The following is a 20283-nucleotide window of genomic DNA, read 5'->3' as shown; positions in this document are numbered from 1 at the left end:
TACTCAGTATGTTTGATCACTCCAGTATATACACCATAAACTGGTAGCATTTTAGCCACACCTTTGAAATCAAGCATCTCATACTTGCGTTTTTATTATTGCGATAGCAATTATATAGATACTCCAAGCGGATTTCTGCCGGCGGCGCCGGCGCCGTGAGGCTTTGTATAAAGTTCAAGGGCGATAAAAATCGTCGCCTCGCGCCGTATGTGCCTTGGTATGTGCGAGTGAAAGCGCGCGAGGGACGCGCGCTTTCGCGGAGAGCGAACGCGCGGCAGAAAACAAACGCGACTTCTTCCGTCACTCGAAAGGCCGTGGAGGGATGGGAGGTAGGGAGGGGCAGGGGCGTAGCCAGAAATTTTTTTCTGGGGGGGTTCACCGGCCCGACCGGGAGGGGGAGGGGGGGGCAAGCTTCTGCTTTCCTTTACGTCACGTGATCGCTAATATATGTCCGGTAGTTTAAGCAGACCCTATACATGTATATCAAAGACATGGGACCCCCCCCATCGCGTGTGCTTGTGAAGAAATTAAGTAAAAAGTAAAGTAAGCTCAGTAAATACAGTAAGTACGACAGGTACAGTCGGCGTTTGGAGCAACGGTCTCTCATCGCGCCACTGAATGGACCAGTCTTCGAAAACGCATCATTGAGAATACTCGTGCGATCGGAGAAGACAACATTAATTGTTAATTTCCGTTAAGCGTAGATGGCGTCGTCCTCGTCGGGGCGAAGTCAAGGACGGCTACACGCGTGAAAATGCACGTGTGACCAGGCTATACCTACTCCCATAGCAATAGCTTGTTCGCTGCGTCTTTGCGCTAGCAAACATAAATACGCGCAAAAACACGTAATGCTTTTTTTTCTCGAAGCTTTCGTCGCCCTGCTCCCTGAAAGGAGAGTGTTGCATTTCCTGCTGCAAGGGCATAGGCCACTGTGTCTTCCGCTGTGTGCGAGCGTGCAGCCGTCATTTGCCTTTACGTCAACAGATTCAGAATTGTACAGAATATTTCACCGCATAGCATAGATATGGCATGTGTACGCATTTAAAGTAGTGCGTGCAACTCATTTCTGCTTCACTTACGCCGGTGCAAACAGGAAGCGGCCTTGTACCTCACAGAATCTCGACTGATTGGTGTACTAGTGATGCAGGAATGAACTCTGGGCTTGTTCAGTGCATAGTGCACATAATCAATTTCTCAGGACGTGTGAACTCCGACGAGAACTGTCAGCGCCTGCAACAAGAGTTTACTTACGCTGTACTGCACACAGCAGTAATTCATGCTTGTCGGCTGTCTGTTTCGTGCATTCTGTTTCGAGTCGGTGGAATTTCACTGCTGTCATCAACCCCTTCGTGTGTACATTGCTGGTTTGGGATTCCACAACAAAACAGCAACAACCAGCCTTCCGTAATTGCTGGTTTGGGATTCAACAACACAACAGTAATTACCAGCCTTCCGTAGGGGCGCAATCGCAAACAAGAGAAGTTTCTCGCGCAGACTAAAAGACGATCTCGGCGTGGCTCGGGGGCCGGGGCAAATCTCGAAGAAGGAACTTCTTCCGGAAATGCAGACGCATTACAGCGAGTATCGTTCAGGGGAATTCAGGAGTTCGAGTTCAGTCCGCACGGCGCGAGCGCGGCGTAACCGGCACCTGAAGGGAAGCGGCGGAAATGTATACCGGATATTTCGACCACCTGGGGTCTTTAACGTGCACCTAAATCTAAGTAAATGGGCCTCGAGCGTTTTCGCCATCATCTAAAATGCGGCTGCCGCATTTGTTGCTTCAGAATGCGGCCGCCACATTCTCGCCCAAAACTTCACAGTGTGTCAAAGCCTTGACAAACACCGTGACAATTTTTTCCATGTGCAGACATGATTCGCTGTATTACCAACCCAAACGGAAGTGCCCAGGAATGAAATTGTGATAGTAGCACCGGTTTCATGAATTATGTCAGCGCGCAGCGACGAGAACAAAGGCCGGGTGGGTAAGTGGGGGGGGGGGGAATTTCGGGGGGGGGGGGGTTGAACCCCCCCCCCTGGCTACACCCCTGGGGAGGGGAGACGACGTTTAGCTGCGGCACCAAATGCGTATCTTGCGACCGGGCGCAAGGGCAACTGGCGACACTCGATCTCCCACACAAAAGGAGGAAAGCGGGAAGGCAGCGTGGGAGAGAGGGGGTGCAGCTTCTACTCTGCCAGCAACTGCGTACTTGTACTTTGCGCGGTTCCGGGCTGTCGCGCGCACGAGACGGTCTTTTGAGGGATCGTCAGACGTTTGTGCGCAGGCACGAGTACAAGCGGGTGCGAGAGAGAAAATGTGGGGGCTTTTTCTCCTTGAATATCTGACTTTGCCTAGGTACTACGGCCCTGATGCTGAGCCGTGCTCCCTCCTGAGTAGCAGAAAACATCACCTTCTTCCTCTCTCTGAACCACTATTTATAATACGGCCGAGAACTTCCTTTGCTTGTTTTGTGTGCTTTTGCCACTCGGTTTCCGTTGAAGCAAGAGACCGCACGGACCTTCACGCGCTGCTGCTGCCGCTTGCGCACGCCAGCGTTTTGACAGTGATTGTCTGCGGTCATCGAGTGTGATCTATTCACGTTTGCTTGTGTGCGCTGACACCACGCTTGTTAATTCAGTTAGTAAGCGAATGTGTCCGCAGCCGATAAAACTACTATCCTTACTTCGTATAGCTCTCTACTATTTTGCTATCGCAATTGATGCTTCGCCTTTCGGGTGAAACTGCGACTTTTTAAACTCTTGAAAGATGATATTGAACTTACTACTACAATGTTTTCACTTAAATTTCGCAAGGCAATTTGATTTCTTGGTCTGCATTGCAGTGTAAAAAAAAAAAAAGCAATTTAAAAAAAACCCTTCGTACTAGTTTCTCAAGTACCTAACCACATGATTTAGATTAAGGGGAACATTAACAAATAATTAACAGTTTGTCAAACTAAACTGCTAAAGACATTAATTGAAAAAAAAGCTACATTATTAATGCGTTAAGGGCCCCGTGTCGCCGAAAACCTGACGCCGGCGTCCGTGGCAGAGAAAATCATCCCGAACCACCCCAATCGCGCAGGCCCTCCACGTGGCGCAAGGTGTTAGTGAACAAAAATTTAATTTCTCACAGTAAAGTCCGTTAGAAAAATGGTAAAGTACGACTTAACCACATCCTACAGACATGGTGGCGTCGGATTGTAATTTGAATGTACGAGAAAACATAATTCTGTTACGAGGAAACTCAAACACAAACCCTTTTTCCAGCATTTATACCATACCAACAGCGGCACACTCGGGTAGCTTACTTGCGAAAATCCTATCCAGATGGCGCTCTCATCCTCGGCAGGTCAAATTGGGACACTGTGCGCGCGTCGGGGCAATAGCAAAAATTAATAAAATAAAAAAAGGGCCTTCACATTTTAATATAAGACAACTTATATTGCCCCTAGAAAAACGTCTTCCCAGCAATGCATTTGTTTAAAAGTGAAGCTGACTTTAAGGGGATCGGTGTAAGCTTGGTCTTTGTAAGCTGGCTTTCCCATGTTCTGTGTTGCAGTGAAGCCCACTCATGAAGAAAAATGCGATGCGAATGGGGCCCAATAACGCTATCGTGTTCTACTCTTAAAGTCGAAGCTTAAGCGTCCTCTAAATTTTTTAATGAAGTTTCTTGCAACTTCAAATCTGTGTTTGCCAAGTAGCATGGCTAAGATGTGGGCCTTTATGAAACTTAGGTTTTGCTTGTACCAGCAAGGAAAGTTTAGAAACTCAAAAGCTGTAATATATCTGTTGTAATGCTTTGAGTACTGTAATAGCAAAAATGCAAAGGATTATTTTTTTGGTGGTGACAAAGCACACAATGCTCTAAGTGATTATTAGCTGTTCTTGAAAAATGTGTTGTGCTTTGCAAAAAACTTGTGATCCTCTGTTCACTGCGTCCTTTCAATGGAGCTTAATATATGTAATTCTTTCAAAAATGTTAACACAGTTCCAGCCAGTCACAGTGGAAGCTTATTTCACTACGAGGGCAACAATCAGGTTTACAGCTCCAAATCTATCCCGCATTTTTGTGTTGACATCACTAATGCTCGAGAAAACTTTACAACGTTGGAGTGCAGTAAAGAGCTGAGCCAATGTTGGGGATATTTATTAACCCTTGCATGACCGTACCTCTTTACTCTCCAATTTCCGCCCAGAATAGTGCAGTTGTCTGTTCCCAGAGAGGCTTTCTCATCACTAGTAAAGCAAGAAGGCAGCATTCTCCACTCTTGTACAAGCCTTCCTGGATTAGGGAACAAGTGAGCAAAAATGCTTCAGAAGTATGGGCAGCACTGGCAACTTCATTCTGGCCTCGAAACTGAGAACGGTTGCCGGAGCTATAAACTTGATTTCATGAAAAACTGTTCAGAGGCCAGCAGTTTCTTATACCTTCAGCAGCAGCTGTCCAACAAAACAACTGGCAATGAACTTGGAGGCTGTGTATTCGGCTTTCTTACCAGCTTCTCTACAGTGGATATGGAGTGCTTGTAAACTTTGCCCAGAATGTTTTACAAAGGCACCAAAACTTCTATATTTATAGGATTAACTCACTCATTCATATGGCACTAGCTGGGTTGGACAAAGTTCTGTCAAGAGGATCATCAGCTCCCATCACGCAACCTAATATCTGGATGGTTTAATCCTTTGCGGTCACACGCAATCGTCCAATTTATGTTCCAGTGCATGTTCCAGTCGGGAACCATTTTGCGCATTTAGAAGCCACACAGAAAAAGTGTTCAGGTAAACGAAAGCATGTGAAGCGATTTCAGAAGTTTGCTTATTCCTAAGGCTCTCAATATAGCACTTCAGTACTGTGTGGTAGCGCTTGAAGCACTCTCCTGGATGGAGGACAGGATTTGCAATGCAGGTCTGTAGGGTCCTCATAGTCAATCTTCAGAAGTGCTGTCACACGACGTTTGCTGCCCATCTGAAGGTGAAATAAATACATCCATGGCACTAAAATTATCTTCAGATTCACTGAACTTAGGGGAATTTGGTCTATAAAGCGTAAATGGAGAAAATGCTGCCATCCTCTTGGCACTCCACGCCACAAATCGCGCGAATATTCCTTAAAGCATGAAGGAAGGAAAAAAAAGTGCTGCCTTCGTCTGGAGACATTACAAAATGCACTTATTAAATGCAAAAGTTCTCAAAAGCTGGTGCTACCAACCCAAATAACCGTGAATGCTAGCACTTGCATGTTGGGTGCTACCAGACATTTGGTAGGAATGCATATTTTTGCATGTCGGGCACGACCACAAAGGGTTAAGCATGTTGTATCCTTTCTTTCGACAGGTACAGCTGGCAAGATTTTATTTTCCGATGTTTACTTCTGAGGTCTTAAAAGAATTCCAGGCTGCAGGAAAAAAGAAAAAAAAAAATTGAGAAATCTTTAAATGGCCCTACCAAGCTGTGAAAGTGCTTGGTAGGGCCATTCAACACTGCTGCGTCATTCAATGAATCATTTATCTCTATTGTTTCCTGGTTAGTCCAGACTAAGTTTCTGAAATGCAGTGAAACCAGTCCCATGTCTCTGCAGCGGCTCACATCTACAGGGTGATCATTCTTACATTTAATGGAATTTTTAAACATTGCCTGTGATAGCATAATTCTTGTTCTAGAGCTGGATTATTCAAAGAGGCAGACATTACTAGCATGAGAAATTGAAACACATAGTCAAATATTGAACAAAAATTCAACTATTTAATTGACGGCACATAGTGCTATTTACGAATTGTAGCCGGTGAGCTTGCAAGACGTATCCACTTGAAATGAATTTCCAGGATGCCATCAGTTTCGAGATATTTCCCAAAGTGTGTAATGAAATACATGGGCGTCGAGTTACTTTTGTACTTCAATGCATAAGACCCGCCGCGGTGGCTTAGTCAGCTAAGGCGTTGCGCTGCTGAGCACGAGATCGCGGGATCGAATCCCGGCCGCGGCGGCCGCATTTCGATGGAGGCGAAATGCAAAACGCCCGTGTGCTTGCGTTGTAGTGCACGTTAAAGAACCCCAGGTGGTCAAAATTAATCCGGAGCCCTCCACTACGGCGTGCCTCATAATCAGAACTGGTTTTGGCACGTAAAACTCCAGAAAGAAGAAGAAGATTCAATGCATAAGAGCGTTTTGTTGAAAAAGTAAGCCGAACAGCACATTCTTACGGCAAGTTTCATGGTGCATATTTCCAAACTGGTGCGATTCTGGAAATTCACTCCAAGTGGATACGCCTTTCAAGCTCACCGGCTAGAATTAATAACAATATGTGCTGTAAAGTAAGTCATTCAATAGAGAATTGGTGGATTTTTGTTCATTAGTTAACTATGCATTTCAATTTCTCGTGCAAGTAATGTCCGCCTCCTCTCTGAATAATCCAGCTCAAGGAATTATGCTATCTGCAACAGGGTAGTTTTTAAAATTTTATAACACTTAAAAATTATCACCCTGTATAAAGTGCATGTAATGGCAGTTTCATTATTTTTGAATAAACCATGCAATATAATCTTTGTGAAATTTGAGCAGAAGCAAATCAAAGCAAGCAAAAACAAATGAAAGCAAAAGCTTTCCAAAATTTGAATAGAAATGCAGGTCACTGTAGAACACGATGTGAAGATGCTGCATCAGCACTGTCAAGACGAAACAGATGGCCATGCCAACTGTGCAACGTGAAGTTTGTTAACGGCAGGTAGACTTAGCATTGCAATGCTTGTTGGCTCTTTACCTAAGTGTTCCCTCTCGTATGAGTTGGCGACTGAGCAATCGCTCCACAACTATGCTTCAGCTCAGTACATTCATCTCTTGCACCTCAGGCAGTGGGTCGTTCAAGGTGACTGCGATCACCAGGCTTTTTGATTTAGGTTGGTTTCCTCATATGCACTGCTCAAAATGAAGGTGAGGCAAGACAACACTTCTGATTGTTCACAAGGTTTATTCTTTCACGCACAATGTGATGCCCACACAATTATCACAAAGCACAAAAGGCACGCGGGGAGGTGTGCACCTAACATGTAACTGTGGATGAGAAGTGCCAGGTCGCATATGCCCGGAAGACAGAAAGGGCTGCATCTGACTGCTGGCTGTTATTAATACTGCTTCCACAGCAAAACATATTCCACACCTGGTTCACGTATACGACAGCCGAGTGCAAAATGACTGCTACAAGCTGCCTGTGCTATTGCAAATGAGCCATTTAGAATTGTGGTAATGTGCAGGGAGGCAAAGAACATATACACTGCACAGGTGCAGTCTTGATCTGTGACCTTGAGTGGCTCCAGTTAATAAAACGAGTGAGAAAAACAGTAAAAAACCATTTGTGAAAAAATTAAGGCCACACGAATCACTTTCCGTGTGCTGTCCAACCCTTGGAGTGGTGCATGCCACAAGTTTGTAAGCACGTAGATGGGAAGATGGGCTTGATGGTAGCAAGCATACAGCCACAGGGAGAGAGAAAGTTTCTTGGATGTATTGCATTACTGCAGAGGACTTAAAAAAAAAAAAAAGGCTTTGAAAGAGATTCTACATCTCTCAAAAAGCTTTCCAAATATACAGTTCTGCATCCGTTTGTGACTTTCCAAAAAACGCATGTTTATATTTACTACTTTTCTTCACATTCTCAAACATACTTTAAACTTCATGGTACCCGATCCTGATTACGTAATTGTTAGAAAGGAAGAAAAAAGATATTCCTTACAACCACAACATTTGTGCACAGCCAGCTTCATTGCATCCGAGAGCATATAGCAGCATCAACCAAATCCAAGAGTTGTTCCACAACTGTGGTACTACAATAGGGAAGAAGCAACTTTGAGCTGCTTGATGCCTGTTTGTGTTACTAAAATTTCAGCAAAAAAAAAAAAGGATTGCAGGTGTATACACAAAATATATACAAGAAGCGCGAGCAGACTCTAGGCAGCAGTCATACTAGTACAATGAAGAGCAACATTCTGTGCTCTTTGGTATGCTGTACTTTTGCCCTGATAAGTGGCTGACTACCAATAAAAAGCCTTTGGAAACAGTCCAAAGGGATCAAGAAAAAGAAACAAAGTTGTGAAGCTCCAACACGTCTGCACAAAAACCAACACATGAACATACACAAACAGCTGAAAATAACCAGCAATAACACCAAATATCACAGCAACAACATCAAAACAAAAGTCATAAGCTTAAGAAAAAGAAAAGCACTGTGTTCTTGGAAAAAAGTTCCTCACACTGAAAACAAGAATTCTGCTTATAATGTGCCTGCCAGCTTGCAGAACTGCAGAGAGTATAATATAAAGGAGTTGGAGCTACCACAAGGCAATAGTGTAAAATAAGGGCTTAAGAGGCACTCGGGAGTGTCGGTGAAAGGCCCTGCCTTCTTAATGTGTAACCAGATTGAAGTTTTCCTTCAAGATAACCACACCAACACACAAGAAACTAATACCTTCAGTTCATAAAAAGGAAGCTAACGTTCATCCTGATATGCACTAGTACTGGGGCAGGTAGTGGTAGAGTAAAGTTCTGGAATGCCTCAAGTCCCGCGGTTGTTCGATGTTACCATTTATTCACACAGAACACCTATCACTGTGTGTAGTGAGCATTGATTTTGCTGCTCTGGTCTGGGACCAGGCCAAAAATTAAGAGCAGAAAGACTCGTTAAAATGGTGACAACAATTAAGAGAAAAAAGAAAAATACTATATACAAAGGACTTCACAAGATGAAAAAATAATAATAAGGCAGGCAAAGTTGCACAATTTGCTTACAGTTGCACTGACACTTCAAAATAGTGCAACGCAAAATAGACTCTGAAATGTAAGAACGTGCACAATATGTTACAGCATGAAATAATAAAGGGTGGCGAAGCTTGCAGATTATTAATATTTCCCTGCTGTTTTGCCACAAGCCACTGACCCTTCGACAATTCTAACAACAAAAACAATGGTTAAGAGAAAATGACAACTTGGTATAACTAAAAAAGTTTCGGGTCTTTAAAATATTAAATGGTGTAGAAAGATCTTCATGATTAAGGTCAATCTGGCCACATAAAAGGAAAAATGGCAGATGAAAGTCATTATTGCCTTTTCTTACCCTCAAATTTCTCATGACTTCTGACCACAAGATGAACAATTGCTAAATAAGGATGCTGCACTTCCTGGTGCTTTAGAGCGCTATAATTGTATGCATGAAGTTTGATTTACATGTCATAAAAATACAATACTCATTGGCACATGCCATTTTCAACATGCTTTCAGAGCCAAGAAGGCACAAAGGTCAACACTAAAGTATGCTTAAATGACAGGAACGTCGCAGAATGCCATGTTTCGATGCTTTTAGACATCACAGCTGATTGCAGTATATAACTTTCCACAATTTTGTGTGCCACACCTTAAGAAAGTTCAGCAGCAGTAAAACTTGCTTAAATTCTTTTTTGAACAATGTATCACCCAAGGTCACCTCAAAGAATATAAGCATGTTTGATTTCACATTCCAGACAGGGCCTTTGCTGACTGGATGCTCTACAAAAGGATGACGTGCATTACCATGTGTTGCTTAAGTTCACGGTGTCTGAACAATAGATGTACTTTCATTTCGAGCAATGCAAGCAGTCCTTTATGAATGGTAGAAATAGGTTCATGTGCCACTTGGCAACTTCAACTTGAGCTGAAAGGGCTTGCGGGACTTTTTGGAGCTGACAGGGGAGGCCGGCTCGCTCTTCTTTTGACGAAGAATGAAGTTCAGGGCATGAGCTGTGCTGAGTGCATAGAAGACGTTGGCTGAAGGTGGAAAAACGATTTCTGCAAGGCAAGATATTGCAGCAATAAGCGCTGAAATTCACCACACTGGAGGCTTTGAAATGCAAGATTGCTTTCCCATTCAAGCACCTGGGTTCGAGAGTTGTTTTTACAAAGCTATGTACAGCCTATTGCAAAAGTAAAGGGCAGATGGCCATTGGCAACAATGGCTGACTGGCCTTTACTTTTGGTAGGATGTACATGATAGTGCTAGGTAAAGCTGACATAACAGTCATATTTAAAGTGCGAGTCACCTTCCATTAATTCACTCGCAAACGGACCGTAAAAACTAGTCTTATAAGTTGGAATAAATTAGAAAAAAAAAAGCTTGTGACTGAATTTACCGCTGCTACCAGCTGTTTGTAGTTAAAAAAAATATGGGGCTCATGTCACACTGAGTGAAATGTATGAAGAAACATTGTACCACTTGGCTAAGTGCCTGATGCATCCCCGACTCACAGGGATTGACAGATACACATATTTGTTGCTCATTGACAGCGAAGGCTTGGAACTTATCCTGAGAACCACGTCATGTCCTGCACACTTCAAATGTCTCTGCTGGGAAGCTTATGTCTGGGCACTCACAGATGACGCCCATGCATAACATGATCCAGTCTGAACCTTAGTTGCGGAGTGCCAATTCTGGAGTTAGAATGAAAATGTGGAATGATGATGATGATGTGTGTTTTATGGCTGACTCTGACTGACACTCTTTGGCCAGGTATGGCGAAAGAGCGCTGACAAATGGTAACGTTATCGATGAATTGCAGATGGCGTGGACTATGAATTTGTAATGGTGGATGTGACATGGCTGTAAAAAACTGTCGCTGCAAATGGAGTAAAAAATAATGACACTGACTAGTAAGGGATGATGGTGCAAATGCGCTTAAAAGACGAGGACAATAGGTGAAGACGAGACACACATAGCGCAACTTTCAACTTCATTCGAAAATTGGGCTGTCACTTATACAGTGGAATCTCGATGATACGATCACGGCTAATACAAATTTCCGGATGATACTAATTTTTCTGAGGTCCCGGCCGAGCCCCATTACTTTGCAACGTGCTAGAGAACGGTTGTTACGAATCAATTTTCGGCCCGCGTCGGTTGATACGAATAAATGCCGCCTCACCGACGGCCGCGAAAGAGAACAGCGCGCCGTCACGCGCGTTTTCCCTTTCTCTTTTGGTGCGGAGGCGCGGACGCGACGCCGGACAGCGCGGAAGCCGCTACTGGGCGCGAAGAGTTTGAAGTGGTGGCACTTTTGTTGCTTTTGTGCTTTTCTTTTTGTCTCTTTGCTCGCTGCGGCTGCCGCGCTTCCACACACAATACCACCGCAGCAAGCGAAGGTTCGTGCGGTCTATCGCTTCAACGGAAACTGAGCGGCGTTAGCACAGCGCATACAAAGGTCAGAGCCGTGTGGAGATCGCTTTCAAGATACGGTGCGCGCGACAACACCGACAGCCGGCACAGGTGCAAAGTACAAGAACGCATTTGTTGGCAGAGTAGGAGCCGCCCACTCCCTCCCTCCCGCGCTACCTTCCCGCTTTGCTCCTTTCGCGTGGGGAGATTTCGTCGCCAGTTACCCTTGCCCTCGGTTGCAAGATACGCATTTGGCGCTCCAGCACAGCTTCGCCCCCCCTCCCTCCCATACCCCCACGGCCTTTCGCGCAATGGAAGTCGCGTTTGCTCTCCGCTGTGCGTTCGCTGTCCGTGAAGGCGCGCGTCCTTTCACTCGCATGTACGGCGCGCGGTCGCCCTTGGACTCGTGCTCCACGTCTCATGCTCCTCCTCCGCATCGCATTCGTTGATCTCCTCTCCCATCGGTGGGCGCACCTTGTGCTCGCTACCGCCCTTGTCGGCGAGATTTTCCCGCCGCAATTTCGTATCATGGAGTTCTATGGGAGGGTAAACGGGAGTCGGAAAAGGCCGCGCTGTAGCCAGTTCTGCACTATAAACGGTTACGTTATAAGTGGTCTATACTGTAAATGCTTTTTACGTACGTGTGCCTGAGTGAGTTCACCTCTCGACTCTTTAATTTAGCTAGTTTTAATTGTGTTTCGACGATACGAATTTCGGCTAATACGAATTTTTTTCGTGACCCCGTGAGATTCGTATCATCGAGATTCCACTGTATACACTTACGCACATGACACTTGATATGCGCACTGCACTCATTACACATCTAAAGACCGTAGTTCCTTTTCTGTCAACGTCAGGGACGCTATACTCACACATTTTTTGTTTTTGGTCACTTATCGACTTCGTCTTGACAATAAGCCTTGCCCATTGATTATGATTCCAGGCTATCACGGTGCAGCTATGAAATCTTGGAATGCAGGTGCACTTTTTGCAGTGCGCGATGAGATGCCCATTGTCTCCGTTTTTGACAATACTGGAGTGCTCCCTTAGGAGACAACAGGCATCACGGTAACTATGGCTCCGTAGTCAAGGTGTGACCGTATGAAACTTTTGTACAAGCTCAAGAGGCACCTTCTGTCATTTCCCCAAGACGTGCGGGACAAGCGCTTCAGTAGATTCATTGTCTTCAGGCACTTAGCTTTTAGATATAATTAAGTGCGGAATAAATGTTAATTTAGCAGTTTAAAATGTTGCCTAAAAATTTATGTTCATGGCTCATAGATAGCTGTTGTCTATTAAGATAAATAGCAGGGTCAGGTAGTATACCTCTATTGTTCGAGAAGAGAACACACATGCTTTTTTGAGGGTTCAGTTTAAATCCATTCTCCTCAGCTCACTCAGATAATTTGATTAACCCAAGCTGTACATGTCGCTCGCAGATAGAGATATTACATGATTGAAAATCTATTTGTACGTCATCCACATACACAGAATAAAACACTGCACGTGGTATGATAGTATGGAGCGAGTTCATTTTTACAACGAATGGAGTGCAGCTAAGCACACCACCTTGTGGTACACCCGTTTCCTGTGTAAATGGATGAGCTAACACATTTCCAACTTTAACACGTAACGTGCGATTAGAGAAATAGCTTTGAATCAGGTTCAAGAGGTTGCTCGGACTCCCATTCCAGCCTATCACGGAGAATTCCAAAACACCAAGTTGTGCCGTATGCCTTCTCCCCCCCCCCATATCTAAAAATACCGATAATAAAAACTGTTTGAGCACAAAGGCATCGCGGATATTCGCCTCGATACAGACAAGGTGATCTGTTGTGGATGTACCCTCCCTAAAATCACACTGCAAGGAGTCTAGTATGGACCAGGCGCCGGTTTACCATTTTCTCAAAGTTTGCATAGGCAGCTTGTCAGGGCTATAGGCCTATAGGTGCTGGCCGAAGATGGCTCCTTGCCCTCTTTGAGGATAGGTATTGCGACTGCTTCCTTCCAGACGGACGGAATAGAGCTGGGAGAGAATATGGCGTTAAATAGTGATAGGAGCGTTTTGTGTGCTTCTGGGTGTAAGTGTTTGATCATCTCGTAAACTATTTGATCGTTTCCAGGGGCTGATTTATTACAACAATTTAGTGCAGCCTGAAATTCGGCCATGTTAAATGGACGGTTGTAAGGTTCACTTCTATTTCCTTTCCGATCCAGAGGCAGTCGCTCCGCTTGTCGCTGATCTTTCAGGAATGTAACTGAGTAATGAGATGAACTAGAAATGTACTCAAAATGTGCCCCTAGAGAATCAGCTTGGTCATCAAGAGTGTCTCCTTGTGTATTTAGTCTCCTTGTGTATTTACTACTGATAGAGGATGAGTTTCACGGCCTTTTATTTTGTTTACCCTGTTCCAGGCTTTTCTTTCGTCTGTATAAGAATTTATGCTAGAAATGTATTTTTGCCAGCTTTCCCTCATGGCCCAGCAGCGCGATGTTCTACCTACCGACTTTATTTTCTTGAAGCTCATCAAGTTCTTGGCAGTTGGAGAGTAGCGAAGGTGACTCAAAGCCTTATTTTGATTTTTGCGAGCTTCCTTACACTCCTCATTCCACCAGGGAATGCGTCCCATTTGTTTCGGGGATACATTTTGATGCCATATCAACAATAACCGCCGTCAAATATGCCACTGCATCATCTATAGGAAGAGTGGAAACTTCTTCCCAGGTCATGTGGGTGAGTTCTTTATACCGCTTCCAGTCGGCTGACTCAACTTTTCAACGGGGGACCTGTAGAGTGCACTCATCACCTTTTGTTAATTTTATGACAATTGGGAAATGGTCGCTCCCATATGGATTCTTCGTCTTGTTCCAATCTACTATATACGGGACAAGTGTCTAGATGCAATGCTTAAATTGATAGATAAGAATGTTTTGTTTGCCACGCTGTAGAATGTAGGCTCTTTCCCATTTAAGCACGCATGCACCTGTAGAGAGGAGGAAGTCTTCTCCTAAGCACCCTCAGGCATCACAACGACAATCTCCACAGAGGGTGTTGTGTGCATAAAAATCTCCTGACAATATAAGGCTTGGGCAATTCATACATAAAGCTGTAAAATTCTGTGTTTGATAAAAGGTAGTCTGGGGGGGAGGGAGGGGGGGGGGGTTATAAAGAGGTAATTGTTACCAGCTTATTAAACAACACCGCAGAGATCGCAACTGCCTCTAGGGGCATTTTAAGCTGTAATTGCTGGCAAGCAACACCCTTATCTAATGCTATGGCCACACCGCCCGACGAGGCAAGGGCATCGTTGCAATCTTTTCGATAAATGGCATACTGCCGGAGAAAGTTCGTGTGTGAAGAATTAAGATATGTTTCTTAGACACACAGCGCCCTTGCATTGAACTTATGTAGGAGTTCGTTAATGTCATCTAGATTGTGGCGTAAACCCCTGACATTCCACTGTAATATCTGTGTGTGCTGTCATAGGCGCCGACTACGGGGGGCTCTAGGGATCGAGCCCCCCCCCCCCCCGGAAATCCGAAGCCTGCCCCCCCATTTCTCGCCAAAGTGTCATCAGCAGAGTTCTGTTGCCCACATCATTTGAGGTTTCTTTAGAGTTGCCTCAACGTTTCACTAAAAATTTTATTGTGGCTGAAAGCTTACTGCATCAGCGCGGACGTGCACGGCTTTACATTCACACTTTCGCTTTATTACTGCAAATCCTGACCATAGGATGACAAGCGCATTAGAAGCACCAGTGGCGGCTACCTCATAAGCATTTTTTCTCACTTCAACGTTGTTTTCTTATTTTAATTTCGACTGTGAACACTATACACACACATAAAATATATTTAAATATATACAAAGGAATAAGTTTGTTACATTTTTTAAAGAGAAGGATTTAGCCAAGTAACAATTATTTCTAATTGTAAGGATAGGTTATGCCTGAAGAAGGAATACGTTGCTCTATGTTCACCTCCAATTACCCCTGCCTTGCGCTAGCGTATTCCTACTTGCGCCTGCAAGTTGGAATACGGTTGAAATACAGGGATAATTGGAGATCGCAGGGAGAGGCCTTCATCCTGCAGTGGACATAAAATATAGGCTGATGATGATGATGTTCACTTCTCACCCACTGCGGTGGCTCAGTCAGCTAAGGCGTTGCGCTGCTGAACACGAGATCGCGAGATCGAATCCCGGCCGCGGCGGCCGTATTTCGATGGAGGCAAAATGCAAAAACGCCCGTGTGCTTGCGTTTTACTGCACGTTAAACAACCCCAGGTGATCAAAATTAATCCGGAGCCCTCCACTATGGCGTGTCTCATAATCTGAACTGGTTTTGGCACGTAAAACCCCCATAAGAAGAAGAATGTTCACCTCTCTTCAAATTGCTTTGCGTGCTTTTTTTGACCCTGAAAAAGAAAAACCTGCAGTCTTCAGTGGCCCCTTCAGCAGAGTCTTATCAGCGGCGTGTGAAATGCACATGAATGTTGTGTGTCTGAGTATTGCTACTGTTTCCAGTAGGCAATGCTAACCGACTCACGAAAAAAAACTAACCAAAAACTGGTCTAATAATTTACAACATTTATTAGGGATAGAAACATCCCCACATGCCTGCAGCGGTCATAAATAAAAATTTACTCAGTAACCGAAGTGAGGCTAAGCCGGATTCACTCGCAATCAGAATCAATAGCCGCCATGCGCAGCAGCGCTTATACTCGCACTAAACATAAAAAAAAGAAAAAAAGAAAGAGGCGCAGTGTCGTCCGAACGGCGAAGCATCGATTGCAATAGAAAATTAGTAGACAGCTATATGAAGTAAGGATAGTAGTTTTATCGGCCGTATAAACTTGCAAACATTTGCTTACCAACTGAATTATCAAGCATGTTGTCAGCGCGCCCAAGCAAACATGAACACAGCACACTCGATGACCTCTGACACTAACCGTCAAAACACTGGCGTATGAAAGTGCGGCACCAGCAGCAGCAAGCAGTCATCTTCGTACTGTCTATCGCTTCAACGGAAACTGAGCGGCAAAAACACAGCGCGCACAAAGGTATTAGCCGTCTGCGGATCGCTTTCAAGATACCGCGCGCAGATTACCGCCAAAATAAAGCGCACGACCCGCGTATGTAGTACTCCCCAGGCGCACGGACAGCCGCAGTCACTACAAACTAGCAGATACACGCCGCGCTTGTCCCCCCCCCCTTTTCAAAGCGCACGCCTTATCGATAAAGTGACCGCGCGTTCAAGACTGGTACTCTGCGCATGCGCCACTGCCTTCTCCTCTGAGCCTTGCAAGAGCCCTAAGCTTAGCGTGCTGCCACTGCGCCGTCTATAGTGATGTCTTGTGAGCATTAGCAGGAGGCACCTTCGCGTTTGAGCAGGTGGAGAATCCGAGATAGGAGAACCAAGCGAAGCGCCATTGTGTCCGTTGTGGTTTTCATGCGCACAACTTTGGAAATGTAGAGGACTTTAAAAAGCTCGCTGGTTTTTCAACGAGGTAGTACCATCGTGTCCAGGCCCTTTGGATGCGCCTCACTCGTCTCACTTGTGAAATTAAGCGAGTGCCTGCCCATGCAGACAAGTTGACAACTGACGTCTGCGACCTGATCGGTCCGAACAGATGAGTGAAGTCTTCCATTATTAACGCATACCCCTTCGAATACTCGACGTCTTTAGTAGAGGTTCACTGTCGCAGTAAGCGTCGTCAGCACGAAAGCAATGCGAAGTGCATTCTCATGATACTTTGACTTGCGTTAACTATAATACTATACGCGCGCGATCGTACATGGTTCTTTATGGCAGCCTTGCGCATCTGGTGGCGTCAAAGTCGGCTACCACGTCAGCAGGAGCGCAAGTGCCCGCGCTTAAGCCACCCAGAGTGACCAAAAGTGGTCGGCGCTGACTGATTCGGAAAATTGTTCAATCTCGTTCTAATGGAGGGGTGCGTCTTTATGAACATTGCGTGGCGGTAAGTTTTAATAAAAGGAAAAAGTGGGAGCTATCGCATAGTTCTGAGCCGTTCTGTACCAGGACGGCAGTCTTACAGAGAGAGTGCTCCTACAATAAGGCATGTACGAGGTATTCAGTTGGCAAAACTTATCAGGCGCTAATACGAGCTGAGGAGGCAGTGAGGGAACCTTCAGGAACAAGTGAAAAGTGAACGTGCGTGGTTTTGATTGTGTAAGGCAATTACTGTGTAAGACAACTACTGTGTTTATGTAAGGATCGTGTAGGCGCGGAATGCTTGATCGCGTAGAGAATCGGCCTTTGAGGATTATTCGTTCTCGCAAAATTGGTTCCCAGTGGCAGATCTATTATTCCAGTTCAAGAAATTGAGAGAATAGCCTTTAAAAATAGCAACAGTTTGCTCAAGTGGCAATAGATTGACAAAATGGCTTTGTATGTAGTTTGAATAATGTATTCCAAAATGTATGGTCATGCTGCACAACGTATTCACAAACATGCTAACAGCCACACAACTTATTTCTATTTTCACAACAGCCGTGATCTGCACCTTTGTGGTAGTTCTTTAACGTGTGACACTTTGTTCAGCGTCCTCATGCTGCTCCCGCGCCCGAAAAGTCATTCCTGTGTCAAATTATGAGCCCGAGCTCCTTCGCAGTGAAGCCAGCACACATTGCCATGACGAAAGTTAAAACGCGCATGCGAGCGCCAGCAACGAAAGTGGGTAGACACTCAGGCGTAAGAAAAAGCAAGCTGCATATTCGCTTGGCGCATCGCTCATCGAAACAATTCGTTTTCGCGGCTCTCGGCAAAAGAAACGCGCCGACTGCGGTTTAATGTACCGCGGTGTCACGGAGCCTGTAAACGAAGTAACTGCACTGTCTGCATGCCTGTGAGAGATCTAACGGGGCAATCATGGCCCGGTGGCACTTTGAGGGACTAGGAACAGGAGATAGAGCGTGTTATCTTATGCCACCGTCGTGCGGCAGTGCGCTCAAAGAATTAAAATAACATGACGTGTGGATGTAGTTCACAAATGTAACGCCTGCATCTCCTTTTTACATGAAACGTCTTATCTGCTTTATATTTTGTTTGATGGCAATAATAATGTAGCTGCAGAGATCACAAGTGTCTGGTTATTCACGACCGATGATTATACTGTGATATTTTTGTTTGCGTTCTGCTTCTCTTTCATTTCAAAAAGAGAAAAGTTGACAGCGCAGTAATGATGACATCGCAAATTGGACAGTGCAAACAAAAATATCGCAGTATAGGCGGTTTGATCGCACAGCACGATCAAACCGGACGTGCGCGCCTGTCAATGGTGATAACTGGACGGCGCACCCTATACCTTCAGGCTTGTTATGCTTCGGCCACGCGCTCCGCTGTTCGCATTTCTTTTCATCGTGATAGTACGTATGCCATGTGTATTCGCGTACAGCTTGTAGACAAATGTAGGTTGATCGTCCCATATTCGTTGCCACGTGAGGGTATAAAATTATTCGCATGCTGGTCGGCCCATATTCTGAAGAAATATATTTCTAATTTCAAGAAGACGCATACCTTTATTACAGCGCGCACTAAATGATATTATGGGTAGCCGAAAATTTTTACAGCTCATTGCCACAGGCGGCGCCGTCATTCAGACTTGGCAAATCCTATCTTTTTTTGTGTGTGAAAATTGGGGTTTTTTACCGCGGGATAATTCTTCATGCTTCCAGAAATGGTCAAGATTCTTTTGTCTTTTTAAAAATTGAGCAGGGTTCCTACGCGCTTAACCAACTTTGAATGAATATGAATATTATACCAAACTTTGTATGTTTATGCGAGCGTCTATTCAGAATGTTATTCATTTCCCTTGCAGACTGTTCAAAAGCAATGGAAAAATATCTGATCAGGAAACAGAAAGCCCCCGGTGAAGACTGCGAGGAGAGCCGTCCCTCATCCAGCATTTCCAGTTCAGTCGCTGAAGCTCCACTGCGTGCTGATGACACTAGCACACCAAGCTCTGTGCGCACTGCAGAAGCCGGTCCTTCCAAAATTCGATCCATCGGCAAGGTTTCTGATGCACCATCTACAGAAAAACAAGGGCGGCGCTTCCAGCCTACCTGGAAAAGTACCTACAAGTGGTTATCTTACAATGTCCACAGTGACAAGGCATTTTGCGAGACCTGTTGCACAGCATCAGAGATGAAACTGCCGCTCCCTAACACTTCCCAAGACAAGGATTCTTACCTGGCATTTGTGAAAAATGGTTTCTCAAACTGGAAAAAGGCAATTGACAGATTTAAATCCCATGAGAGGTCTAATTTTCATAAGGAGGCATGTAATGCCGTCATAGATGCAAAAGGCAGCGCGAATGTGGCATATGCTTGTGCCAAGGGAAAGGCGAAAGAAATGGACGACGCCCGACAGGCTCTCCTAGCAACACTGTCGTCACTACTGAACCTGTCGACTCAAGGCTTAGCAATACGTGGCCACGAAGACACAGAGAGTAATTTGAGGCAGCTGCTGGAACTCCGGGCTAATGATATTCCTTCATTGCGATCGTGGCTTTTAAGAACAAAATACAAATGGATTTATCACCAGATTTTATACGAGATGGTGGAACTCATGGCACATGACATCCTTCGTTCACTCAAAGACGAAATTCGTGCGGCAAAGCACTACGCTGTCATTATGGACGAGACAGCAGACATTTCTGTCAAAGAACAACTTTCAGTTTGTTTTCGGGTGGTCACAGAAAGCCTGGAAGTAGAGGAGCTGTTCTGTGGGTTTTTCAACACGACGGACACCACAGCGACGAGCCTCTTTGCTATATTGAAAGACATTTTTCTATTAAATCTATTTGTAGATTTAATCTGCCAATTGAAAAGTGCCGCGGGCAGTGTTATGATGGTGTGGCAAACATGAGAGGAAAGCACCGAGGAGTACAAGCTCTCATGCAAGAACAGGAACCTCGCGCGCTATATGTACACTGCCTAGCGCACATCCTGAATTTGGTTTTGCATGATGTCGGCCAGAAAGTAGACATGTGCCGTGATTTTCTTTACGCCGTCACTGAACTGATAAACTTCGTGACCTGCTCTCCAAAGCGCGTTGCTTCTTTTCAAGAGATTCAGGTAGAAGAGGATGTGAACT

The 20283-nt window shown here is 44.9% G+C and overlaps 3 protein-coding genes across 6 annotated transcripts in view; 1 reads left to right on the top strand and 2 right to left on the bottom strand.

Annotated features, from left to right (window-relative positions):
• The window catches only part of LOC119436225 (ras GTPase-activating protein raskol-like), a 379883-nt gene that overhangs the window by 99196 nt on the left and 260404 nt on the right, over positions 1-20283 (bottom strand). The window lies entirely within an intron of this gene.
• Positions 1-20283, top strand: part of LOC119436231 (prolyl 4-hydroxylase subunit alpha-1) — a 404330-nt gene that overhangs the window by 142583 nt on the left and 241464 nt on the right. The gene's annotated exons all lie outside the window — the stretch shown is intronic.
• LOC119436227 (ral guanine nucleotide dissociation stimulator-like 1) overlaps positions 6950-20283 on the bottom strand; it is a 105531-nt gene continuing 92197 nt past the window's right edge. For all 3 annotated transcript variants that reach the window (XM_049656412.1, XM_037703019.2, XM_049656405.1), the window contains one exon: positions 6950-9810. In XM_049656412.1, coding sequence (XP_049512369.1) covers positions 9647-9810 — 164 coding nt within the window. In that variant the 3' untranslated portion in view covers positions 6950-9646. The remainder of the gene's footprint in view (positions 9811-20283) is intronic.

Source organism: Dermacentor silvarum, chromosome 1, assembly GCF_013339745.2.
Source record: "Dermacentor silvarum isolate Dsil-2018 chromosome 1, BIME_Dsil_1.4, whole genome shotgun sequence".
NCBI lineage: Eukaryota > Metazoa > Arthropoda > Arachnida > Ixodida > Ixodidae > Dermacentor > Dermacentor silvarum.
The sequence above is the reverse complement of the archived record's forward strand: the minus strand, read 5'-3'. Positions and strand labels throughout refer to the sequence as shown.